Genomic DNA, 27277 nt, shown 5'->3' with positions numbered 1-27277 from the left:
ATAATCTTATCATCCCTTATCCCTTATAATCTCATCTCATTTTCATATCATTTTATGCCATGTTTCATAATAATCAACTTCGTTTCGTTTCATAATATCATTATTCATATAAAAAAGTTTTCATTAAAATAAAAATAAGACTTAAACGTCTTAGTTACTAGGTCATAAAATCTCTTAAAAAAACTAATTAGGGGATGTATTGATTGCTCAGAACGTTAGTACCGGTAAAATGGGGCGATTAGGGATTGAGAGGCGAATCGGGAAAAAACCGGGAAAATCTTTCGATGCTCAATATAAGTTTTATATTCGTTGCAAAATCTTCCATTTTTTGTAGTTTAATAGTAGAATGTTGAAAGTTCACAAAACAACTCTGAATATGTATGATAATAGCTGCTAACTTATAAAAAATCGCGTTTCAAATTAACTTCCTGTGGTGGTAATTATTTTAGTGCTAGAAACTTTCCTCTCTTTTATTTATTTGATAATAATAGAAGACGACTATGATTTATAAACGTTATTTAGTGTTTGAACCAGCATATATATGAAAGGTAAGTCTCAGTTGTTATTGGTTTTAATGTATTTGATTTAATAAAAATACATGTAAAAATCTGTTGCTTTTGGGGATATTGGGGACGTCTTAGGTACAAATAACAACGAAAAAGGTGTCAATTGGGATGAGAATACGTGAAATGGAAACGACCTAAGTATAAATAGGTACAGGTTTGTAGGGTTGTCTATGTAGTTATAACAATATTTTTTAAATTTGTTGGTAAAAATCTGGTTTATTCAAAGCGAAATTGGGAATAAGTCTTTAGTTGAAATAGATAAGCAATTTAATATAAGTAAGTCGATTTTGCAGAGACATGTAACAAGATCAATGAAATCTCAAGGTGGACAAAAATGTCTAAGTAATACATAATAAAATATTTAATATTTGTTCAGAGTGGGGGTATTCATCTGATTAATCCATGGAATAACCGACACACCTAATCTCTTAACCCAGATAGAAATATCAGCACTGTCGATTGCACCTATAATTGAGGTGATGTCTGCCATGTACTTTTGTCAGTTTTTCAATTTTTTTTATTGATGATCACTTTGTTGGTGCAACTAAATAAATAAATTAATTAAAACTATATATAAAAATAAAAGTAGTGCCAACCCTAGCAAATTTCTCATTTCGTCCCAATTAACCGCAATTTTCGGGTAAATAGGGATTACACCTATTTTTGCATTTTTTGCTTAAACTGGAATGCTAGTTGCATAATTTTAAATTAGACAACAAATATGCCCCCAAGACTCAATCATTTTGATCCTGATATAGCATTATATACAAATATAACCTTTACTACCTTAAAATTGCTCATAAAGTTGGAATTTGTCCCTAATCGCCCCATTTTACGGTATAGGGTTTTTCAATAAGGACGCTGGAACTTTGACAGCTTATAGCGGCCATCTTGGTATAGCGATAGCTGTCAAATTTTAGCGTGAACACATATTAGGTCGTGACATTTCACCATGGAACGCTACACGCTTGTCCGGCGGTATTATGGTCCTTATTTTTTCGAAGAAAGAACTCTCAAGCAATATTTGAATTACAATTTTATTATCAAAGAAGTTTGACACTTAGAAAATGTGATTTAAAAACTTAATTTAATAAATCTGTATAAAAAAAATGACATTATATTAAAATAATAATATCGCACGGCTTCCAGAACTTCAGTCGCGTGAAGATGCAGATAACGATGTCCCTGTCGTCGCTGGTGGGCACGTCCACCACCTTCAGCGAGGAGTCGCTCCGCCGCGCGCTGAAGACCATCCTGGTGTACGCCGAGCGCGACGCCGACATGCACGACACCACCTTCCCGGAGCAGGTGCGACCTTACCGCGCTTTATCACCCATAGATACAGCCCACTGAGTTTCTCGCCGGATCTTCTCAGTGAGTCGCGTTTCCGATGCGGTGGTAGATTCTGCGAAGCACTGCTCTTACTAGGGTAATATAATATTTATATGAGTGTTGGACTCCCTACACCAGTTGCGGGGGCGTTAATGATGAGAACCTTTGTGAGGGTGAGAAATAATATTAATTTTAAATGCCCAGCGAAGCGGACGGGTACAGCTAGTATTTTATATTGCAGGTGAAAGATCTAGTGTTCAACCTCCACATGATCCTATCGGACACGGTAAAGATGAAGGAGTACGCCGAGGACCCGGAAATGCTGCTGGATCTCATGCACCGCGTGGCGCGAGGGTACCAGCACAGCCCGGACTTGAGGCTCACCTGGCTGAACAACATGGCGCAGAAGCACATGGAGGTGAGAGGTCCTTGTAGGTTGGTGTGAGCCAGCTCGTGGTCTACAGGAACCCAGACATCACGAAGAGAGTGCGCACATCGTGAGACCTGAAGATGTGAATTCAAAGGTTTCGTTATATCGACAGTACCGAACACATGGTAGCCTCGCGGTAAAGAAAGGCAGGATGGTTAAAAAAAAGGATGGTAATGCCTGGTTTGGAATGCGCCTGCAGTGTTGGAAACGAAGGTTAGAGAGATAATCACCTAATAAACTGGTGGAATTGCGTCCCATGATCTTACTCGGGTAGGCACCGCAGCCTTGTATACCTTTGCTGTGAAGCAGTAATGTGTTCCGGTTTGATGGGTGGGGCAGCCATTGTACTATAGAACTGAGACTTACACTTAATGTCACCAAATCTCGATCATTTTAGTACATAGTGCTTCTTGAACACTTTTTTTTATTGCTTAGATGGGTGGACAAGCTCACAGCTCAGCTGGTGTTAAGTGGTTACTGGAGCCCATACACATGTACAACATAAACGCGCCATCTACTTTGACTATCTATGGGATTTTATGACCTGGTAACTAAGACCTTTAAGTCATATCTTATTTTAATTTATATTCTTATTTTTATGAAAAATGATAATATGCAGTGAAATGAAATGAAGATGATGAATTTGAGACATTAATCAACTGAGATGAAATTAAATAAAATGAGATGATATGGGATGAAATATAATCTCAGTAAAATGGTGGTAATTTACTGAGATTTTTTCAGTGGACTTTTTGGAGGATCTCGAGAAGTTATTGTCCAGCGGCTTTGTTTCATTTTCCAACATTTGTGCACTTTCACAGATACTAAACATTTAATAAACCACCGTTATTACACATTTAAACCTGAAGAAACACTAAATAGACAAAATAAAACAAATCACAACCTCACTCCTCGCGTTCCCGCCAAAAAGTCACCCACCTTGAGATACAAGTACCGTACAATGGGGTAAATAGGGACAAAATCGACCTTCAGATTGAATTTTAAAATAGTTCCAATTAAATAGTCACTGCTCAACCAAAGAAATAAGTTGAGTCTTGAACGTACCTAGGTGATAAAAACCGTTACATTATTTTAATTATTCATTTTAAAGAAATAATGGGTAAAATAATGGCCGTCCCAATTTACCCAGCATCCGGGGTAAATTGACACGGTTAAGGGTTAAATTGGGATATTTGTAAGGGTTGTCAACTCGCAGTACTGCGATATATAGGTAGGTGCCATATAATTATTTATATGGACCGAAATGATGAATACAATCCATAATTTAAGCACAATACACAACATAGTGTAAATTAAGCTGGTTTCTATTCCGAAGCGATGTGACGTGAATGATAATCAACAATACAATGACCAAAAAAAGTATGTGCATGTTATATTTTAGAAAATTATTATTTAATTTCCTTAATAATCACAACTCTGAAACAAAATCATAAAATAGAATAAAAAATAGAAAACAAAAGGACTGGAAATGCATTAATACAATTTTATTTAATCAACATTTTCAAAATGATCTTTGAGCAAGAGTAAGATATCAGGTGAATAAGATAAAAAAACAGCTTTATCTGATTACTGTCAATAATAACAAAAATAAAAGAAATTCTTTCTAAGCTAAATAACTAAACTCAATTAATTCACTCACTCATAATTGGATATCTCGGATTTTTAATTAATGTTACATTTAAAATCTGAGGCCTGTTTTTATTTGTGTGTGCGTTGTGAATGTTAAAAAAATCATGATTCGACGCGTGAATAGATTCTGAAATAACAAAAGTTTTGATTCGTTTGAGTTCTTTTAACTTTTAATTTTTTTTATTGCTATAAAGAACATACGACCGGGCAGATATTACAAGGTAAATGTCGCGAAAAAAAGTAATGATATATATACTTTTCTTTTACCTATAATACTTACATAAACTAACTGATAAACACATTAACCTTCTTTACATCACGCAATTAAGTGATAGTATAGGCTAAAAAATCTATTATAAGATATCAGTGACAGCCCTAACAAGCCATCCCTATTTTGTCTTTTGGCGTTCCAATTTTGTGTTTTCTCGTCCCTAATTTTTCCAGTCTCGTTCTAAATTACCCTACATACGTCCCAATTTTCCCCAAAAAGAAAGGAAAAAATTTACATTTTTTATTTTGTCGAAATATTGTATTTAAAATAAGAATATTGCAACTTACCGTTTGTTGTGGTATTTCCAGGTGTATTAAAAACTTATATAAACTGTGATCTTATTGAAAAAACAACGATAATATTACTTTTTTTAAAAGTTCTTTAAGCTGTTTTAAAACGCACTTTTCAACCACTATTTTAAATTTAATTTGACGAATTTTTGGGACCAACTAAACTCATGTTTAGTACTTCCATAGTTAACTTGGTTTTTCTTCTATACATTGATAAATATTACCTTAAAGAAAATTAGGTAGACTCCGTGCTACAGGTACTTTGAGAATCTTCCGCAGGTTTGTCCCAATTTACCCCAGAATCCCAATTTACCCCATGTCATGGTAGTAAGGTGTGAAGTGTAGTTGTGTGTGGTGCAGCGCTCGAACCACGCGGAGGCGGGCATGTGCCTGGTGCAGGGCGCGGCGCTGGTGGCGGAGCGGCTGGGCGCGCGCGGGCGGGGCGCGCAGCTGCTGCACCGCGTCACGCACAACGCGCTGGACGAGAGCTGCCCCGACGCGCTGCACCACCACCTCACGCACCACGAGCTGCAGGCGCTGCTGGACCACGCGGCCGGCGAGCTCATGGCGGCCGGCATGTACGAGACCGTCAACGAGCTCTACAAGGTGCTCATCCCCATCGCAGAGGAACACCGCGACTACAAGAAGCTGGCTAACATCCACAGGTACGCGCGCTCCACTACTCCACGCGCAGTCACTGCTGGAGCTCCGGGACCGTGCGCTGTCTCGTTCTTACAAAAGTGTTCAAAACTTCTTTAGAATCGTGATTTAAAACTCGATGAAACGAAATGAAACGAAACGAAAAAATAAGTCCATAGAGACACAAACACATAAATGATTAGGATTCAGCCGGCGAGAGAATGAGATAGAACACATTATACGTGAAGTTAAAATATCAATTCACAGAGAGCACTACCTCATATTATAAAAGATGGTTTACCATTATTTCTATTGAATCGCGGTGACGAGATGTTACACAGTTGATAGACGTTCTCGTATTTCTCTTGCCTAATCATATTTACCTGGCGTAGGGTTACCGTGATCATGCAGGCGGTTTCCCCAAGGTGAAACTGCTTCGTTGCACTGCGGAGTGGTTGACCCTTGCGATTATTTTTACTTTTTATAAGTTTCACTGCTACCGTGTGTGACTTGCACTGCACACACACTATTTTTTTTTAATTCGATTACGTCGCAATCCTAAGAAAAATACATATTTTTTATATTTAAAAAAAAAACTTACGTGTTTCAAAATGTGTGATTGTCAGCAAGCTGCAAGAGGCGTTCACCCGCATCGAGCAGCTGCACGGGAAGCGCGTGTTCGGGACGTACTTCCGCGTGTGCTTCTACGGGCAGCTGTTCGGGGACCTGCACCTCCAGCAGTTCGTCTACAAGGAGCACGCGCTCACCAAGCTGCCCGAGATCTTCAGCAGGCTCGAGGTCAGCCCCCGCACAACCCACCACAGTCCCATCACGAGCTTTTTTTATTGCTTAAATGGGTGGATGAGTTCACAGCCCACCTGATGTTAAGTGGTTACTGGAGCCCATAGACATTTTTTTTTTTTTATATTGCCCTTGTAGGCAGACGAGCATACGGCCCACCTGGTGGTGAGTGGTTACCGTTGCCCATGGACTTCAGCAATGCCAGGGGCAGAGCCAAGCCGCTGCCTACCGCTAGACATCTACAACCATAAATACGCCACCCCCTTGAGATATAAGTTCTAAGATCTTAGTATAGTTACAACGGCTGCCCTACCTTTCAAACTGAAACGCATTACTGCTTCACGGCAGAAATAGGCGGGGCGGTGATACCTACCCGTGCGGACTCAAAAGTGGTCCTACCACCAGTAAATAATGCCTCAAGTCTAACGCGACGTGTGTCCCGCAGAACTTCTACAGCCAGCGCTTCGGGGCCGAGAACGTGGTCATCATCAAGGACTCCAACAACGTGGACCCCGCCACGCTGGACCCGGACAAGGCGTACATCCAGATCACATACGTGGAGCCGTACTTCGAGCCTCACGAACTCCGGAGGCGCCTCACGCACTACGAGCGGAACCACAACATCAGTGAGTAGGGGTGGCGGGGGTGGGGGGCCTCAGACACTAGACACCTACGAATAATAAAACTATAGAACAATAATTACGCTTCAAAAATGGTTCCACGAAAATAGCTACCGCGGAGGGCGGGGCTTAAAATAGCTACAGAACGGCGCGCCAGTTCGCTGTCGCACTCGTGTCGTGCGGTCGTGTTGCGTCAGTTTTCGGTTGAACAGATAATTATTATTTTGCGCTTTTTAATTTTGCAAATATGCAATCGTGTGTCGTGAAATGGTGTTAAAGCCATACAGATATGAAAAACAGTAGAATTAGCTTTCATAAGTAAGTATACAAACATCGTAAAATTTCATACTATTGATGATGGATAGTGTTATGCAATATGTACGATTACTTTTTCTATGCAGTAGTAGTTCTTTATACTGCTCGGATAAAACATCAGTTTTATTTAAGTAACAAGTATGATATTATGCAGCGATAACAAATGATTTTATTAGTGCAGATTTCCGACAAATGAATTTTAACGTAAAAAATGAATAGCCGCTTGTGATAGTACGCTTGGAAAGAAATGAAACAAATTGGACGCATTGCAAAAATAGCACAATATGCAGCATACACTTTCAAACAGGCCATGTACAGACTTCAAAGTGGAAGTCGTGTGCCTTACACCTTGTATAGTAGTAGTAGTAGTAGTAGTAGCAGTAGCAGTAGCAGTAGTAGTGAATTAATTACTACTGCATAACGTCATCGTCATAAGGGTGCGCTGGGCGGCGCTTGCGACCCGTGACCTTGGCTCGACCAATCGCGTGCAAGCGTTTGTTTATGAAAGAGTGTGAGTGTTCGTTGTATTTGCTTTTATTTGTGTGCGTAAATGGAACCATAATCTAAAGTGCAATTGAAGGCGATTTACTGTTCCATAGTTTTATTATTCGTAGCTCTAGACACCAGACCAGGGTGACAATAGAAAATCAACCTGCTAATAAAGCTTGGTTTTGTTAATTTAAAAGTACACGTTGCAGGACATATTGTGAGCCCGGTCAGGTAGGTGCCGCCATGCCGCCTATTTCTGGCGCGAAGCACTCGCGCTTTCCGGATCGAAGAGTAGGGTAGTTGATAACAGCTCTGAAAATTTCCATCTCATGTCTCAAAGCGAGTGATGACGTTCATACCGAGTCTAACGAGTAAGCACGTGTGCTTTGAGTCCCTTCGCCCATCTACACAATAAATGCAACACTGGATCCTATAATGTAGTAATTTAACGGCCGTCTGATGTAGTGGTAAGTGACATGGTCACTACACAAGGGGGTCGCGGGTTCGAATCCCACCAGGGGAAAATATTTGTATGATAAATATAAAATGTCTTTTCCAGGCTTATGGATGTATATTAAATAAATGTATGTGTATAATAAAAATCTTATATTTCCGTAATCTGGTACCTCTAGCACAAGTTCTTTACGAACTTAGCACGGGACCAGTTACGAAGCGTGATAGTTTAAAGAAAAAATTGTACCAAATGTTTCGCACGCTAATATCCTGTACGTAGGCCGCCAGCCCTAGAGCTAGGTCGGTACTAACGAGTGCTCACGCGCAGAGAGGTTCATGTACGCCACCCCGTTCACCGCGGAGGGCCGGGCTCACGGAGACATCGTGGACCAGTGCAAGCGGAAGACCATCCTGACCACCGCCCACCACTTCCCCTACGTCAAGACCAGGATACAGGTGACGTAACCACCACGCCGCTACAGTCTCCCAGTAGTGTGACGTCAGAGTGAAGTGTGTCAGCCCTCAGCGGTCTGTACTGCGTGTGATAGATATGTGTCTTTAATCAATCACACAAGGTAGTTACATTTTCTCACAAACAAGTTAAATTAACACGCAGAACACTTTTGTGACGACGACTGAACACACCCCGCTCTGCCGCACAGAGGGGTCAGTGACGGCTTAACACCGAATGAGATGGTGAGCTTGAATGACAACATGAAAAGTTTCTTTATTTAATGAATATCATGAATGAAAGCCCGGTGGGCACTGAACACAAAAACTAAATCATAGTTTTTAATATATGATGAACGCGTTCCAGGTGGTCCAGAAAACTCAGATAATCCTCTCGCCGATCGAAGTAGCCATCGAGGACATACAGAAGAAGGTACGTCGTCCGGCCGGCTACTGTACATAGTTCAACTATCTTTTTTTCTTTAGTTTTTGGCTTCGGTACGGTTTGTGCATTAGCCAGTGTCAAGTAATAAGATTTTTATAATTCGCCATTTTAATTATTTATATTTATGAATATTAAAAAAACGAAAGAAACTTAATCAATTGGCATGAAATGAGATTATATGGGGTGAAATATAATCTCAGTAAAATGGTGGTCATTTACTAAGACTTTTTTCAGTGGGCTTTTTGGAGGATCCCGAGAAGTTACGCCCAGCGGCTTTGTTTCATTTTCCTAAATTTGTGCAGTTTCACAGATATTAAACGGTTAATAAACCATCGTTATTACATATTTAAACGTGAAGAAACACTAAATAGACAAAATAAAACAAATCACACAACTTCACTCCTCGCGTTCCCGCAAAAAAGTCAGTTTAACTACCTGACAGTTAACAAGGCGTTGAATTTTAAAAATTCAATAATATTCGTGCCACTTAATTTATTTTGAACAGTCGAAAATACTTTTTGTTTATGTAAAAACTATTAGTATAGAATATATATTTTTTTTTAGAAATTACAATATTTATGTATCCTTGTCATTATTTATATTTTAATTTAATAGCGTCAAAACGAGCCTTGGACCTTTTCCTAAAAATATATACATATATAAATGCAATTTTCTTAATTCTATAAATGAACATTAGAAGCTTACTTGAATAGTTTATCTATCTATCTATCTATATATATAAAAATGAATTGCTGTTCGTTAGTCTCGCTAAAACTCGAGAACGGCTGGACCGATTTGACTAATTTTGGTCTTGAATTATTTGTGGAAGTCCGGAGAAGGTTTAAAAGGTGGATAACTATAAAAATGCTCGGAATTAAATAAAAATTACAATTTTGTTTTTCATTTGACGTGTCCCCCGTCGGACGGATTTTTTTGTTTGTTTTTAGTTTATTTATAGAAAAGTTCAGGTCTTTTATTTGTCGATTGAGGCACTACGAAGTCTGTCGGGTCAGCTAGTAAAATATATATTTCAACTATAATTGAAAAGATATAATTAAATTATTTAATACGATTGCGTGGTGTGTGCAGGTCGCCGAGCTGAGCGCGGCCACGAGCGCGGAGCCGGCCGACGCCAAGATGCTGCAGATGGTGCTGCAGGGCTGCGTCACCACCACCGTCAACCAGGGGCCGCTCGAACTCGCGCAGGTACCGCCCATCTACCCCACCCACCTGCCACTTCCGCGTTATGCGTTTACTACAAGTCGCCCGCTGCAGTTCCGCGATCAAACTATTCAATTACAAACTTTTAGAATTTATACTTAAATATTATAAATTAATTATTATGTCTATTAAATATTATAATTCATTTTTATTATTATATAAATTGTTACGCGCTGGGGTTCGGGATAAATAAAAATTCTACCGAAGTACAAATTAAAACTCTAAACACTTAGAATACATAAGGAATGCTTTAAAATTCTCAATTAACTTCTGCCACTTCGCTTCCGATGATCCGTTCGCTGTTTTGCTTCGAGTAGTACCGCTTACTAACCGCCTTCGTGTCATCTCTGCAACGCTTTTATAGTCGATACATCTCTACAACTATTGAGAACATTCCTGACTGATTGAGTAGTACTGATGTGTTCCGCAATTTGATAATAGATGGCGTTGTACTTCTCGAGCGTTCTCGATTTTACTAGTTCTTTTGATATTAGTTTCTGCTATTCGATGGCGATGATAAAAGATACTCTTACCGGCGTAACAATATTATAATACATAAGTATAAATTCTAAAAGATGGCCGACCCCGTCCCTTAGTGTTAAGTCGTGCTGTCCGAACGTTGTTGATAGTGTGTGATCCTTAACTCGACAGACCGGAAGTGTTGTGGTAATGTGATGTTGTGACGTGGCCAGGTGTTCCTAGCGCCGGTGGCTGACGGCACGCAGCCCCCCACCCGCCTCACCAACAAGCTGCGGCTCACCTTCAAGGACTTCTACAAGAAGTAAGTTCTGACCGCTTGCCTCATCACGCCCGTTCTCTTACCCGCACTCAACTAAATGTCCCCTCATCATCACAACACGGACCTCCAGTTTTGAACTCGTCATGCCCTAAAGGATAAGACTATCTAGCGATGCAACGGTGTTCGAATCCCGCTGGCGGGTACCAATTTTTTTATAACAATATATGTAACTATAAATTCTAATATGTAAACAAACAAAGGACAATGCTCATTTTCTATGGGCGTTTGGGCCCCTAAAAAAAGTTTTCGGGTGATGATGATTTTAACTTAATTTGATAGACAAAGAAATATCGTTTCATATTCAGAAAACGATTTTTATATTCTCACCCAGGTTTAAGAGAAATCTGTTTTTTTCTGCAGCTAAAATTAAGTTGTTAATTGTTTTCTTCGAAATCAATAATCCCTCTCATCATTATTTACAGTATTAAATAAGTTAATTGTGGTTAATGTTGGTAGAAATAAGCCCTTACGTACATTTTATTATTATTATATCCTCATAATAATAATAAAATGAAATAAAATCCGGAAGCCGGCAACGATATTGTTGTTGTTGTTTTTTAATTCGCCAACAAGCAGGCAAAGAGCGCGTAGCCTATACAGCCTAGTCTGTCATAATTATATTTTTTATATATTTTTTATGTTAATAAAAATCCGATGTATTTCTTTTTATTGCTTTTTGGGAGTTTTGACGTCAACTTGATGAATAGCACATTGAGTGAGCGTGAATTTCCGCAGACCTTTTATCATAAAAAAAAAAACAGTCACTGCTATGTTAGCCACAGTTTTATTCCAATGCCTCAATAATCGTGAACCACGATTATTGACATTTAATACACAAAACAACACCCAATTTGTATATTATACATCACAATAAGCTATTAAAAAAACATAAAATAAAACTTCAAGTGACGCTTCACTCGGGTTGCTGCCAAAACTCTCTGATCATATATAATAAGAATAGAGTAATGGTAGGCCATTGAGATTTTTACTAATGGAATCATTAATATCTAAAAATATTAAATAATTCATGGTTTTAAGTAATAATTATTATTACAATACATAAATATTGAATTGAACGACAATAAACTAAAAAGTCTGTGAATTATAACCATTAGCAATTTTTTTAATTTGTTGTTCAAGTCACAGACAACTCTTTCGTTTGTCAGCATATAAGTTTACTATAAGGCTGTATGGGCTAATTTTCCCTTTGTCTATTGGCGCATTTAAAAACTATGGCACTCAGTTTTGGGATGTTATCAAATAAGTAATTTATTTTTTTGTAAAACAATGCCAGGGTGAAAGAAATGTTGATACATAAACTAAACAACATGAAAAAATAAGAATAAGGCATAGTTTTTCAAGTACAAATAGTTTTGTCATGAAGTTGGCCCACTTTTGGGCATTGTCCTTTAAATGAAATGTTTACTTCTTTTAAAAAAGCAGTGGTGATTGAACTAAATTTTTTCTTTAATAAATTCCCACTTTATGTAATTTTCAAAGAATTTCGCATAACTTCTTTTAAAAAAGCAGTGGTGATTGAACTAAATTTTTTCTTTAATAAATTCCCACTTTATGTAATTTTCAAAGAATTTCGCATAACTTCTTTTAAAAAAGCAGTGGTGATTGAACTAAATTTTTTCTTTAATAAATTCCCACTTTATGTAATTTTCAAAGAATTTCGCATAAAAATCATTACATTCGGAAATTAATTACAATAAAAAAAACTTAACTATTGCCAGGTGTCAAGACGCTCTAAAGAAGAACAAGAACCTGATCGGTCTGGACCAGCGCGAGTACCAGCGCGAGCTGGAGCGGAACCTGCAGCGCCTCGCCGCCAGCCTCCAGCCGCTGCTGCAGCACCCGCCCTCGCACGCCGCGCTGCTCAGGTACTCCACTACACGCGGTATACTGTCAAACAGTGCGTCATTTCTATTTCTAAGGTGATTCCCCCCTATGGTGGAACTTGTTGCGACATCTGCGACAACATGTGGTACGAAGTTGTGGTACATTTAGGGTTTATTTATTTATTTATTGCTTAGATGGGTGGACGAGCTTACAGCCCACCTGGTGTTAAGTGATTGCTGGAGCCCATAGACATCTACAACGTTAATGCGCCACCCACCTTGAGATATAAATTCTAAGGTCTCAATGTAGTTACAACGGCTGCCCCACCCTTCAAACCGAAACGCATTACTGCTTCACGGCAGAAATAGGCAGGGCAGCGGTACCTACCCGCGCGGACTCACAAGAAGTCCTACCAGCAGTAAAAAGCAAGATGTCGGTGGAGCAGCCATTATACAATTAAAATTTCGACTTCATCTTTGGATACGGGTGAGGACATGTTTTCTTGTAACAACTTAACATCAGGTGCCCTCGTATCACCAACTACTCTACTATAATAATAGCTCTAAGCGCTTCAGAGTATTTTCAAATAATTTGACTGGACGTTGACAAACCAAGCTGTGACTTCTCGTCTTCCTCCTGTTCCCCACTGCACTTAAACATATTAATAAGGTACTGGCTCCGAGCGGATCCGGCGCGGCCCCCAGGCGACCGACGCTTGCCCTTAACGCTGTACTCTTAAACATTAATTTAAATTGTTTTTCTCTTCCAGCAACGGAGTGAACAAGGTCGACTACAAGTTCCAGGCGTAGACAAGGAGTTCTCAAATTTCGCTACAATTATAATAATATATCTAGAATCACAGTTAATATACCCAATAAACATTGCTATATAATACTTAAATCGTTTCCTACCCACACGCACCCACCGAATCCCAATATATTTAAGTCATTCCAATTACATTCATAATGTACGAGCACCGCGATTAAACACTTTATAGTCTTTTTTTATATAATAATATAATTATGAAGTAAATAACCTTGTCTTTATGCGACATAGATTTACTTCATTATATTTCAGAAGCTACTTATTAATAATGAATCTCATATTTAATAGGTTCACATCTAATATTGCTATGTAAAGTTATTGCGTAGTCAATTATGGTTAAATTTATCACCAGCCTACGGTCGTCCGCTGTTGAACTAGACCTCCAGCTCGCTGAGTGAGAAAAATTCAGCGTAACACTGCTCTTGCTAGGGCTAGCGTTTGCAAATTCTCTCAGATTGAGTCCGTGAGCTCACTCACCTGTCCGGACATAGCTGGAATAACCCCTTAGGCTACGAGCGAACCTGTTTGCGGAAAAAAATCCTTCACAAAAAGGCCTTCAAGGGACTGGCCACGAGGACCACTTCCACCAACAGGTCATCATTCCAGCATGTGGCACGCTACCCCCTCCACCGCGCGGTCTCCTATAGACTCCCTTTGGTCCCGAGCGGTTGTTTATTCCACGAGTAATCGTGCCCTGCCGCAGTTCTCGAGGATGCTCAGATTCGGTATAGTTCCGATAGCTCTTGACTCCCAGTGCCGTACCCCAAGTTTGGCCACAAATAGGGGCCAAGTTAATTCGCTTTCTCATTACTGTTTAGATAAAGTATTGAAATTGAAGATTTGCCATTTCATCGAACGTCTCCTTTAACAGACCGAACTAGACTGTTAATTTAAAAAAAACAACATTGCGAGATCAAGAGCAACTTTCGATGCTGTACTGTTAAAATAATGTGTGACTGGGATTCGTCGTCGGTCTCCTTCGGTAACGGCCCTGGTTGGCTCTTATTATTGATAAAAAGAATAAAATAGTTCCATCTTCGTCGCCAATTATTCACTTGGGAGTCATTAATGCGAAGTACAGTCCAAAATTTGTCTAATTTTATCAGTTTTCATTCCCGTTTTACTTTCATAGATTCCTTTTTATATCTTGGTCAAAAATCATCTATGAATCAAAATTACTTAATGCTTAAATCAGGAATAATTGCAGTCCTTCCGACAATATCGTGTAAGTTGCGCGGTAGATATATGGCAACGGTCGTCAATAAATTTTAATGAAATAAAATTGTTAGTGCTTTTCTCAATGATTCATCTTCACGTTTAGAAAAAGCTGATGATATGTTTAATCAGGAAGTATCGGAGTAAAAATGGAAAGGATAAAATGTATTTTTAACCACAGTATTTATATTACCCAATTCTAGTTATTTTTATTTTTGTGGGGATATTAAGTACATTAAAGATGCAATTCCAGCTGCAAGTGTCGGAGTAAAATATGCTAATTTCAGATTGTGAAGACTTAACTTACCCTAATGCTTATAAGTTGAACTTAAATTATAAATTTCAAATATCTTTTTATTGCCTTCCTAGCTAGACGAGCATAAAACCTACCTGGTGTGTATCAGTGGACACCAGTGGTCACCAGTAGTCATCGTCACCATGGACATCAAGTACACAAGTTACATGTCAAACTAAACTTACTTTGAAAGCCTGTTATTATCGCCCACGAAAACAGTAAAATAAAATCGTTAGATGAAGTATATGTAGTTTAAATAAAAACTCTCAAACTATTTCTTTCAGAATTTATTATGTCATTAAAAATACACTTGTATTAATTTGTTCTAGTTATTAATCAAATAAAAGTCAAACATATTACGAAATAAGTTTTATTTTCATTGAATGTTGTGTACGTCATATAAAACATTTGTAATTTACATAATAAATACATACATACGTATTAGAGTGATATTTCAATAAGACTATTTGGAATTTAAATAAACTGGATGAGTACATGCAAGAACTATGAGTCTTGGCGACATTGTCGGTGCGTCCCGCGTGAGGTCGCGACGTACTATACTTAGTTTTTTAAGTCATATGTTCATAACGTGAGTGTGTTCAAGAGTGCTCCCACTAGTTAGCTAATATTAATTCAGCTCGTATCGATGTGGCCGCAGTAGGCTTACACAGCGTAAAACAATCATCACTAATACAGAATGCTAATTTGTAAGAGCTCATTTATTTCACTAAGCGAAGGCCAGCATTTGAAGAAAAACGGTTGATTTTTCGAACTATGCTCACGGTGAGGTCATGGCGGGTGAATGTCGCCGTCCAACTACCCTGAACTCTCAATCTCCGCCGCGAGACCCAGAATTACTTCCCTAAATATCGCGTACCGTGACGACGTAAACCTAGCTACTTTTTTTTTTTTTTTATTGTTTTGGTAGGTGGACGAGCTCACAGCCCACCTGATGTTAAGTGGTTACTGGAGCCCATAGACATCTACAACGTAAATGCGCCACCCACCTTGAGATATAAGTTCTAAGATCTCAGTATAGTTACAACGGCTGCCCCACCCTTCAAACCGAAACGCATTACTGCTTCACGGCAGAAATAGGCAGGGTGGTGGTACCTACCCGCGCGGACTCACAAGAGGTCCTACCACAAATAGGAATTAGGGGGAAGACTAAAATATTCAACTTTGAAACAGCACTAACGTAATTTTCGCGTTTGACCAAACTGAAGAGAAGTTCTAAAGGACGTGTTACTAATTTATTGATGTCTGGATGACATTATGTTACACATTGACCAGTCTCCGAGCATATCATATATGTATATAAAATGTTATATAGGAAAACGACATTTTGATGTAAATTTTGAACGCCATGTTGAAAGCGATCATGTGGTAGACATGATGACGGAAAAATTTATTATTCGCGTAGGGGATGATGATTCTGACTCAAGTGATGATGAAAGCTCAAGTGACGACAGCGACGACGATAAAATGTACACCTCTAGCACCAACACCGCGTCCTCATCAGGTTTTCACGTCACCCACGACGACTTAATGGAAGGAGTTTCGACTTTAATTTAATTTTTAGGGTTTCGTACCTCAATAGGAAAAAAACGGAACCCTTTGATCACTTTGTTGTCCGTCCGTCCGTCTGTCTGTCTGTTCGTATTCAGATTAAACATTATACGCAGAAATTAAACATGTTTTTAATTCTATTTCATAAAATTCTATCTTATATATTATTTTTAATGTACCTACCATGTACGATCTTACCACCGTACAATTTTATTATAGTTAAGGAATGCCGACCACCAACAGTACCAGAACGTTATGCTTACTCGCGACGCGATCCACTTTTTGCCCCGTGACAACAAATAATATAATATGAATTTAATTACAGTCAAGAGAGTGCATCACTAACTATCGTACAATTCACATCAAGAGAAATTATCATCTTTATAACTTTATCTAAGCTTTAACTTTCATAAACTACTTTAACTTCAAACTTATGATATCTTTCTACGCTCTCCTGTAACATGTAACTGCATACAGCTACAAGAGTACAGAACTACTAAACTGTACATACCAATAACCAATATACGGAGCCGCGAGCGAAGGATTACTTCAAAAATAAAACAAAAGTACTTAGTATTTTCGTGCGCAAGTGTATCCATGCGCAAACACACCCCCTCCACTTTCTTCCAGCGATCTTTTTACGTGACGCGCGCTCTACCTTGTTGAGGAACTTTATTCCGGGCAGAGAGCAGACGCGCACACTTTCTGTTCTCTCGCGGCCCAACAATATGCGAGAGCCCGGGGACCGCGCTGCGCGGCATCAGCAGTAAGTACACACAATTATTGCACTACATTCAGTATTAAATCTAAAATGAGGAATGAGACTTATCTGGCCATCAAAGTGCTGGAGTTGATGGTCGACCTTCAGTCGAGAGCCGTCGAAGTGTTCGGAGCACATTTGCTGGTGGGCGCACGACCGTTTCTCACCACAGTACAACAGTAAGCGTCCCCATCGGACCCACGCAGCCAGAGCTAACGACGACGCCACACGATTTGCAATTGTTACTCACGGAAAGCTTATTAAAATTAAATGATTATCCTTTAATTATACACCAATAGTAACAAGGGTTTGTTATTGCACGTACTCTGGTACAGTAATCGGCATGAGTCGTGAGCTCTCCACAAAGAGTGGGGAGCCGTGCGCCCATCGTACCTCCTCCTCCTCCTCCACCAGTTGATCGCTCAAGGCTGAGTATCGTGATGCGCCCGCCTGTGAACTTTTCTTGTAATTTGTATCCACTAATGTCGGTCAGTGGTGCAGTGAAGTGCGTGGCTCAGTCTCGTGTTCAGATGCTCGCACACTCGGTCATTCCAATTCATCGTTCTCGTCGAACCCGTCGCTTGTGACGAAGGGCTCGGCGATTAAATTAACCCATAGACACAGCCCACTGAGTTTCTCGCCGAATCTTCTCAGTGGGTCGCGTTTCCGATCCGGTGGTAGATTCTGCGAAGGACGGCTCTTGCTAGGGTTCGTGTTAGCAACGTCGTCAGGTTTGAGCCCCGTGAGCTCACCTACTAGTTAAAGTTGCGCTGAAATAGCCTCTCAAGGTAGAAAAAAAAAAGTCATTCCATCTTTTTTGGCTCCGACCTCTGAATCGTCTTCCATCCACTTTTTCCGTCACTATGAGTCTCTCCAGATTGTCAGAGGGTTTTCTTGCTATTGGACCAAAATATTGAAGCACTCTATATAGGCATTTAGTGGATAGCCTCTGATCAACTTTTAGCTCATTGAGGATGGAAGCGTTTATCCGGAAAGCCGTCCAAGGGATGCGCAACATGCGCCGCCAGCACCACATCTCAAACGCGTCTATGCGTCGCTTGTCAGACTTTCAAGGTCCAGGTCTCAGCCTCATACAAATTTTTTTAAGAAAACGAGCGTCTCAACAATTTGCACTTTCGTCTTCTTGAGTATGTTACGATCTCTCTATATTTTGTTTAGCCGGCTCATAACGGATTTGGCCATTCCGATGCGTCGCCTTATTTCGGTTTCCGATCCACCCCTATTGGTAATAATCGAGCTGAGGTACACGAAAACCTTGACGATGTCATATTGGCCTAGAATATTTTTCTCGTCAAGGATGCCGGATTTATCCACGATCATGATCTTTGTTTTGGACTGGTTGATCTTTAGCAGCAGCTTCATCCAGCGCATCGTACACCAGCACCACCGCGCCACCCCTACTCAAGACTCGTGCCGATTACTATACTTCGGAAGTAAATGGGTCATATTGTACCGTCCGGAATAATTGACTGTTATTTAATATACCAAGTAATTCTGTTAAAAAAAATCTTTGTTTATTTAAATGTACAAAAACCGTTTTGCATTACAAGTATTATGTTCATTGTGTATTTTATTAAATACATTTTTATAGTCATTCATATATTTTTAAGTATTTTAAATTAAAAATAAACTAACAATTCTCAAAACAAAACTGCATGTCCTCATCGAGTCTGAAGCAATAGACAACTGGACAGCAATTACGAAACAATTTATAAAGGAGGTTTAATTAAGTTCAATTGAACATTCACAAACTATTTTTGTGAAATAATAAAGATTTATATTTTAAACCATCAAATAAAACCTAATAATTCATCATTTAACCTATTCTTAGTTTCAAGGTAGAATGATCCATGCATGATGTCATAAGTGGCTAATCATTATAATTATAAATCAGTGTTTAATATATGGTTAGTTCGTTTTCTTGGCCCCAAATGACGTCACATGTAACCAGTTTTTGCCAGCCAGAATTTTTTATTTATGCAGCAAGTTTAAAAATAAAATCAATAAAATGTAGAATTACAATGCAGCTGCACTCCGAGCTCTGTGAACTCTCGAAGATGAACTAAAAACAACAGACACCACCATTGAGTCCATACAAACACTTATGCAATACTTAGTTCTAATTATTCAGATTCGGATGGCGTGTGCCAAGTTAGCCTTTCTTCATAAAACGCTATTACCTGTGGCAAAACATTTAAATGTTACATTCATGACATTAATAAAACCAATACAGATAGCAACTTTATAAAAGTCACGAGAAAGCTTGTTTGTACCATTACACACCCTAAATCTCATTAGTAGAACAAAATATAAATGTAAGCTTAGTTGGTTCCATTGTCAGGTAATGGGATTTTAAATTAATGTTTTTTATTGATCGAGTTTATGAAGTCAGATTCAGAAATAAGTAATGGAACACAAAGTAAACACAATAAGACAGTCTACAAAGCATTTGATGCTCTATGTTTCTTCCAAGAACAGTATTTTTTTAAATTCTAAATTATCAAAGATTTAGGAATTATGCCAAACATTTCAAATTTTTTTATTATAGATGTGTAGAAGTCTAGACTTTTAAATCAAACCTTTCCATAAAAGTTGCTTTGGTTGTGACTAAAAAATGTATACAAACAATGCAGAAGACAAAAAAATACTTACTTGCTGCGGGCATTTAACATTAGCTACTTTAGCTGGAACTAGTTCAGCCTCGTCAGAGTCTGTCCATTTGATCAAAAACATTAGTTCACCGGTAGCATCTGAAGCGCCTGAAATTTACATATACTTTTTTTTATTTCAGTAAAATATATTTCTCTATAACTGTAAAATAAAGGAAATGTTGGATTCTACATGCCATAATATGCCTTATGCATATTAATTAGATAATACAGTGATCCCTTTATAACACATTACTGTTATAATGTATTACATTAGTGTATTAATGTATTATGTTATATTAGGCGATTTCAGTCCCTCATATAACACGAGTATTACCCCATATAATGCAGGGATTTAACACATTATACTTCTGTTGTACTGTGAAATTTGCACATTGTGTTGTTATAAAATTAAATTAAGTTCATTTATTAAGTTAATGTTCAACCTCTTTGAATTGTAAAAAAATTGGTTATATTTTATTGTGTACAAACTTGTTGTACAAGAATATTCCTACAGCACTTTTCCTATAATGCGGAACCAATCTACGGTGTTATAGGAAATTTTATGATTACTGTATATTATAAAACTTCAGCACATTTAATGTTTTCCGTATAACTGTCAACTACTCTATAAATACTATACTTTTTTCTCTTTGAATGCCCAGCAATGTCTGAGTAAATATTATACCTATAATTTTCTCAGCTTTGAGTCCTTTATCAAAGCCAGTTTTGCTTTTTTCTTCCTTTCTTTCCCTTTTGCTCTCTTTTGGTTCGTCAGCCGACGAAACACTTGCCCCCCGACCTTTCCTACCAGAACTGGTCTCCTCACTTGATTCACGGACTCGCTTCTTAGCACGGTCCTCAGGTTTTTTTGAAGATTTCTGGAAAGGCAACATGTAAGTTAATATATTATTATGTAAAACGCAAATTAAAACAAAAGATTCGAAATTATTTGTGAGTATCAAAATTAATCAATTGGCTAAAGCCAAGAGTAGTGAAATCACTTGTTTCAACCAAAACCATTCACACACACAATTATAGGACCATTAATAGATGAAATTTCTATTTCTTGTTTTAATTATGACATTGCAAGTATTGCTTATTTAAAACTGTTGGAATTTAGTGACCCAAAATATGCTTAAAGATCAAAGTCATTACGCAGCTCCTCAATAGTAAGAGAAGTATGATTTTATAAATTATATGATTCCATTTTTAACTAACACTGAAAATCGAGTTAAGTGAATAATTTCAATAAATTGTTCGAGACACAGTTACATATATTCCCCACTACTACGAATTTTGACTATACCTCTTTTTCTTTCCTATTTTCTTCAAAAGTTTTAATCAGTTCCTCACAGTCTAAGTTTTCAACAGGCTCCCAAGTACTCTCTTCCTCCTTATAGCCTTTCCATTTCAATAAATATTGGATCTAAAATGAAAATAGCAAATTAAAAAACCGAATACACCAATCAATTCAAATTTAAGACCTGACATGAAACCTTGTTTGGGTACAAAAACATGATCAACATAACTATCCTCGCTTTTTGTATAAATTAACAAGATGAGAACCTGAGCGTCCGAACCGCTGCGAATAGCTAGTGTACTTAGCATTAAGCACTAAGGTTACCGCGAATTGGTTATCAAAACAAACGGGTAAAACCATGTTCATTAAATTTCATTTCACTTAAAATTAACATCAATGGTAACCGAAATTAATAAAACTTTAGAATCTTTCCATATTAATATCGTGGAATGTGTACTTCAAAATAAACTTAGTTAATATTCCGACCTTTCCTTTGACTGTACGTTTGTTAAGAACTTTCTCCACGACATATTCTTCCTCGCTCGATGCTTCACTGGTCTCCGTTTTCTTCTCTTTTTTACCCATGCTGTGCTAAGAAAGAGCGGCACTTTTTCACAAAATCACGAGAATTCACGTAAGCGTCGCTGCTATCAAGCTCCCAAAATGGCGCGTTCAAAATATATATGGCGCCGCTTATTGAGTCAGTAACGAAAAGTGACAATCGAATCATTCGATTTCCTATTCGGTCGAATGATTTGGAGGAATTATTATTGTCCAACTTAAAAAAAATTTGTCATATTGTCAATAACTACAGCGATAGTTTTCCTAAGTACCTATTAATGCAAAGCTATTTCAAATTTACATGATTTTTTAAATTTTAAATTAGTTTATCCTTTTTCGTTATGGCAATCGGATTACGGGCATCCTATTTGAAGATTATTGTTGTAAAATCTAACTAGCCCTGCCAGTAAATGGCGATATAGAAACTTTTCGAGCAACCCAAGAAGTTCTAGTACATAGTCTATTGATTTTTTCCAGGTTGGGAATGTGATGTAGGGAACATTAATGTAGTTTTACAAGAGATAGAAGGCTAATGTCACTTGAATGTGTGTTATTAAGTGGTTATTACTCATGACGGCGTGTAGTTCTGCTATCTTCTCCTTTATTCTCAGTTAACTGTACAAAGAAAGTTGTTCTCATAGATCGTATGGAACCCTTAAGTCTACGAAAGAGCTTGGATTCAATCTGTGCATATCCAAAGTCCTCTGTGTGTTCTGATAAAACTTTTCAGATCATCCGATCGTCTCGGTTTTTTGCTCCTTATCATCGGGTTCTAATACGGTCGCAGTTTCAAAATTTTAGATTTATTTAGATATTACAAGTTTATGTAATCCAATTTCATCCCTTTCAAAGTGATTATAAAATTATTACGAATATTTGCACACTTGAAGAACAGAATAATATTTTTCGTACTTGTAATAATGCAATATTTTCTGTGGCTATTAGTTACCTAAGATTTATGTACTTTTATTAAGTAAATTGTAAACTTAAATGCCCTTCTTAAAAGTCAGTAAAAATTGTCGTAACATACATCTCTAAACTAGTCTCGTAACTTTGTACAACGATTGAGTATAAGATAACTATATATTAAGGAAAGCTCTCTAATGGCGAATTATTATTTGAATCAGATCAAATAAGTTACCAAAACTGAATAGTAACTGAATAATTCAGTTGGTCTTGACAGATCCAAGTGGCAATGTGGAAGACAGTTTCTTATTGGACCTGATTCCATTATCTTGATTGGTAAAAAAGAAGAAAAGACAGAGCTTGCAGTGCTATCGAGTTTATTTTTTCTAACTGAACTATGATATATTAGTACCGACCTAAATAAAATTGAAATAGTGAAATTGTCTAGAAGTCTTATGTATGTACTAGAAGTATTGCTTAATGTATCTTTGATTGTTTTTAAATTAATTAATTATTTGTTTTAATAAATTTTATAATGCATGTATATTTAATTGTATTTTAAGTTAGTCATTAAAAAAAGAAAAACTAAAATGCAAAAATTTATTAAAAATTTCCAATGTTAGTCAAAAGTTTCTCTACCACTTCCAAATATCGATTTTGCAAATTTACCTATCTCTAACTCACTTGCGTTGGCCAACATTGCAAAACACTTCTTTCTGTCTGTATCTTTCTCACATTGTTGTTATTGCTTTTGTTAAAAAAGTAATTGTATGACATGTTTTATTTTCCCTACTTTTTTCATTAGTTACACAAAATTAGTTTGAAAAAAATAATGCAGCTTATCTATTTTGAGGAATTAAATAAGCAGTGAAGGACTATGTATTTAATTTAACGTGTGAGTGAGATGAAATAGATTAAAAAAATTAAGGTTGTCACCATTGGAAGTAATTTTTTAGTAAAAAAAAATCTGGTTGGTGTAAACATGTATTTTATTTTTACTACATATAGCTTCTCATTTATGTTACATTAAAACAAAAGCTATGAGATCTATGCAAAAAGCTCGCTTGTTTATTCAAGAACGCAATAGCGAAATGACGGAAAAGACCACTTGTAACTTTATTAGTTGGGACCATCGATATATTACCACGATGGTAATATATCGATGGTTGGCACACTCTGTCCGCAAGTTACGGCCAAAGCGTTACAGAATTGTGTTGAAAAAACCGTGCTTTGATGAACTACCTCACAGCCTACCTCAAATCTAGTTTAAAATGGTTACCTAAGCACATAAAAATCACAATGAATGAATCCCGCCTCTCACCTTGAGGCACGAGGGCAAAGTCCAAGTTGCCGTGAATAAAAGCTATCGCACCTTTCAAACCAGGAAGCTGCTTCTTTGCTAAAGTCGCCAGGATAGTGGTAGCAATCCGTGCAGCCTTACAATGCTATACCAGCACTAAATGTCGGTTGACGATAGTAGTATTTAATTAATTGATTTATTTAGTTGTACCAACAAAGTGATCATGAATACAAAACATTGACAAATTGACAATAAGTACATGACAGGTGTCACCTCAATTATAGATGCAATCGACAGTGCAATAGTTAACAGTATCTTGAAATTAGAAAAGTAAAAATACAATGAGTAATTTTAAGAAATATGAAATTCAAAATGGTGATTTGTCACTACGTAACAAAAAATATAATATCTACACTTATTAAAAATTAATGTATATAACTTGGTTTATAAAATTTGTTTAATAAAAATTTTAAACACGGAATTTTTTATTTAGCTCTGAAACTAGCAGTCATCACAACAGTCTGCAATATTCGTAATCTAAATAATGCCTACAATTAAATGTCAACGTCAATCCTACTAGTGATATCTAAAACTTCAGAGAAGCAAATAATATAAATAATAAAAGCGTATTAAAAAAGTGTTTGTTTAAGGGATTTTATTCCAAGAGACTGAATGCCAACCCTAACAAAATTACTGTTCTGTCTACGAAATTCACATCTTGACGAACTTCATGTTTATTTCATTCATTTTCGTTGCATTACTTGCCAGTTGCCTGCCTGTATCAATCAAAACACGGCTGACCGTACGTTCGTTTCGTAGCAACTTTCATTTCAGTCGTGTCGTTCCCTTCTTGCTGGGTTGATTGTTGTGTTTAGTGGTGTTATCAAACGAGTGGTTTGCGTTAAATTTATCAGTGCTTTTTAGTAATATAAACATAGCTATTGTGTAAATTAGTGTTATATCAACTAATCAACTTGTGTTCCAATTAAACTTACAATTAAAACAGTTGAAGTGTCTATTCCACTCGATTATTTCAATTTGACTTTTGACGTCACTTTGAACTACCAATCAGTTGGCGGTATAGAGAAAACAACTACATTGATACTGTCGTGCTTGTTTTGGTTCGAGGTAACAATAATATTGAAGGAAATGTCTAATGAGACGTAAAAAGTGATCATCAAAATGCTTTTAAAATGTACTGCGGACGGGCGGCCAATCAAAGAAAACGGAACACCGGGAAATCATGCGAGCGGCACCAGAGGTAAGGTCAGAAAATGTTCAATACAACTGTGTTGAATAGTGTTGATTGAACAATCTAATTGTTGAAATGACAAGTCCAGATTTGAAATAAGAACATTGCATGTTTTTTTTTAACACTTATTTTAGATTTCTTTTAACTTATCAGGCTAACCCCACAGGTTTGTTTTAATTTTAGAATAATATATATAAAGCTGCATTGAAATTTATAAAATTGGTATTCCTATTATTTTTTTCAGTACAATTAAACGTCGCATAGGTATTTACATTCTTTCTTGCCTGTAAATCATGGAATAAAATAAAAATTGTAACTTTTTACAATAAATATTAATAGGTTTAAAAATTATAAAATAAACACAAATATTAGGCTACAAAAAAATAGAGAGGAGATGCATGTGACTAGGAGATAGAGAGAGGAGGTAGTGCAAGGTAGAAGGCGAACAGATCGACTGAAGAAGACACAGTTGGAGTGTGTGAATGATGATATGAGAGAGAAAGGAGTGAGTGTTGAGGTGACGGCTGATAGAAGACAATGGAAGAGAAAATTCGCTGTGCGGACCCCATCTAGTGGGATAAGGTGGAGACAAAGAAGAAGATTAAAATAAAATACTTATCATTTTGAGACCAGAATATGTTTATCAGAACTAAGAAATTGAATTCCACAATCTGTGAATAGGCATTAGAACAATTGATTATTTTGAGAATTGATTATAATTATTACTTTAAATCATTTGATCTTTTTACTTGCTCTTTGATTCTTTGTGTATTAATATATCAAAACAGTTAAAAATGCATTTAACTAATAAAAACATGTCCTACAAAACAATTACTACAATATTACATTTATTATCACATGATTCTGTTCAAAATTTTCACATAAACCCTTTGCGGTCCTAAGACTAATGTAAGACTAAACTCTATGACTAATTGGTGAGGACTCTGGACCTAAAAGGGTTAAAAATGTTCCAGTGTACAAGAAGCAACATAGATAATAATTTGTCATTATAATCTGTCATTTTTATTTGTATTTTCTAAATCGCGAGCTTTAAAATTGAGTATAGAATTTGTAAGTTTTAGTTCAGTCTGAGAGACTTGCAAGTGGTTGATGTAGCTGTGGTGGTGATGCAATAGTATAATGTAATAATATAATATAATATTAGGTCCTTATATACGAAATTGGCGTTTTGTACAGGAGGAATATAAAGTAATTTTTTTTTGTAATATATATTTAATTAATCAAAGTATGCACCGTTATTATCTATGCACTTTTTCCATCTCATAGGTAGTTCAATGGTTCCTTTACTAAAAAACCATGGGGCGAGAATCAAAAATGAGAATCTTTCAAGGCGCTTTCGAGCGCTTTTTTTTCTTGTAAGAAGTTGTCCAAATTCCAGATAAAATGGTAAGCTATTGGAGCAAGGTCCAGGGAGTACAGTGGATGTCACAGACATTCCAATTGTAGCTCATCTAACTTAGTGGCTGGTTGTTGTGCAGTGCGAGGTCTTGCGTTCTCGTGAAGCAGCAGTGGCCTGGAGTGATTGATCCATGTCTGTTGTTTAGCAGCTAGTTCTTTCTTCATGGTTTGCAGTTGCCGACAATAGATATCTGCCGTAATAGTTTGGTAGGTAGACCTCGTATTCCTAAATATACAGATATTTCATGTCTTCCATTGTGCGGTAGGTAATAAGTGGCGCCAAAGAAAAAAATAATGAGGATAAAACAAATGAATGACTGTTTTCAAAACTCAAATGTACCAGCTAAATGAATTTATAAATTTGAATTTGGAATTCTTAACCAAAGCGGAGATATTTCAGATCAAAGTGTAGTCAGTACGACAAAACGCTAATTTCATATTATGTAAGGACCTAATTTAAGTTGCTTGAAAAACTACTTCAAAAACATTTTAGAACAAAATTACTTTATTATTAAATTATTATAGTTTAACTTACAATATTCTTGAAACGTGAAATTGAAATTCATGAAAGTGATAGACTCTAAAGA

General features: G+C 37.1%; 3 protein-coding genes across 7 annotated transcripts in view; 2 read left to right on the top strand and 1 right to left on the bottom strand.

Moving 5' to 3' along the window:
- Positions 1-13510, top strand: part of LOC101735930 (dedicator of cytokinesis protein 7) — a 41506-nt gene extending 27996 nt beyond the window's left edge. For both annotated transcript variants that reach the window (XM_038021744.2, XM_038021746.2), the window contains 11 exons: positions 1716-1874; positions 2140-2316; positions 4900-5204; positions 5805-5976; positions 6425-6605; positions 8185-8312; positions 8674-8739; positions 9841-9957; positions 10665-10753; positions 12511-12657; positions 13386-13510. In XM_038021744.2, the coding sequence (XP_037877672.1) occupies positions 1716-1874; positions 2140-2316; positions 4900-5204; positions 5805-5976; positions 6425-6605; positions 8185-8312; positions 8674-8739; positions 9841-9957; positions 10665-10753; positions 12511-12657; positions 13386-13425 (1581 nt within the window). In that variant the 3' untranslated portion in view covers positions 13426-13510. The remainder of the gene's footprint in view (positions 1-1715; positions 1875-2139; positions 2317-4899; positions 5205-5804; positions 5977-6424; positions 6606-8184; positions 8313-8673; positions 8740-9840; positions 9958-10664; positions 10754-12510; positions 12658-13385) is intronic.
- Positions 13511-19229: 5719 nt separating this feature from the next.
- LOC733127 (chromobox-like protein 5) lies at positions 19230-21915 on the bottom strand (the record flags this gene model as incomplete). Its single annotated transcript, NM_001047074.1, is given in 5 exon segments — positions 19230-19481; positions 19954-20060; positions 20638-20830; positions 21259-21378; positions 21739-21915. Coding segments are annotated over 5 exon segments (576 nt in total). The 3' UTR covers positions 19230-19424.
- A 1520-nt stretch (positions 21916-23435) lies between these two features.
- LOC101735802 (nuclear factor of activated T-cells 5) overlaps positions 23436-27277 on the top strand; it is a 122511-nt gene continuing 118669 nt past the window's right edge. For all 4 annotated transcript variants that reach the window (XM_021349948.3, XM_062677149.1, XM_062677147.1 and 1 more), the window contains exon 1: positions 23436-25280. In XM_021349948.3, coding sequence (XP_021205623.1) covers positions 25202-25280 — 79 coding nt within the window. In that variant the 5' untranslated portion in view covers positions 23436-25201. The remainder of the gene's footprint in view (positions 25281-27277) is intronic.

Source organism: Bombyx mori, chromosome 4 (assembly GCF_030269925.1).
Source record: "Bombyx mori chromosome 4, ASM3026992v2".
In the NCBI taxonomy this organism is placed as follows: domain Eukaryota; kingdom Metazoa; phylum Arthropoda; class Insecta; order Lepidoptera; family Bombycidae; genus Bombyx; species Bombyx mori.
The sequence above is the reverse complement of the archived record's forward strand: the minus strand, read 5'-3'. Positions and strand labels throughout refer to the sequence as shown.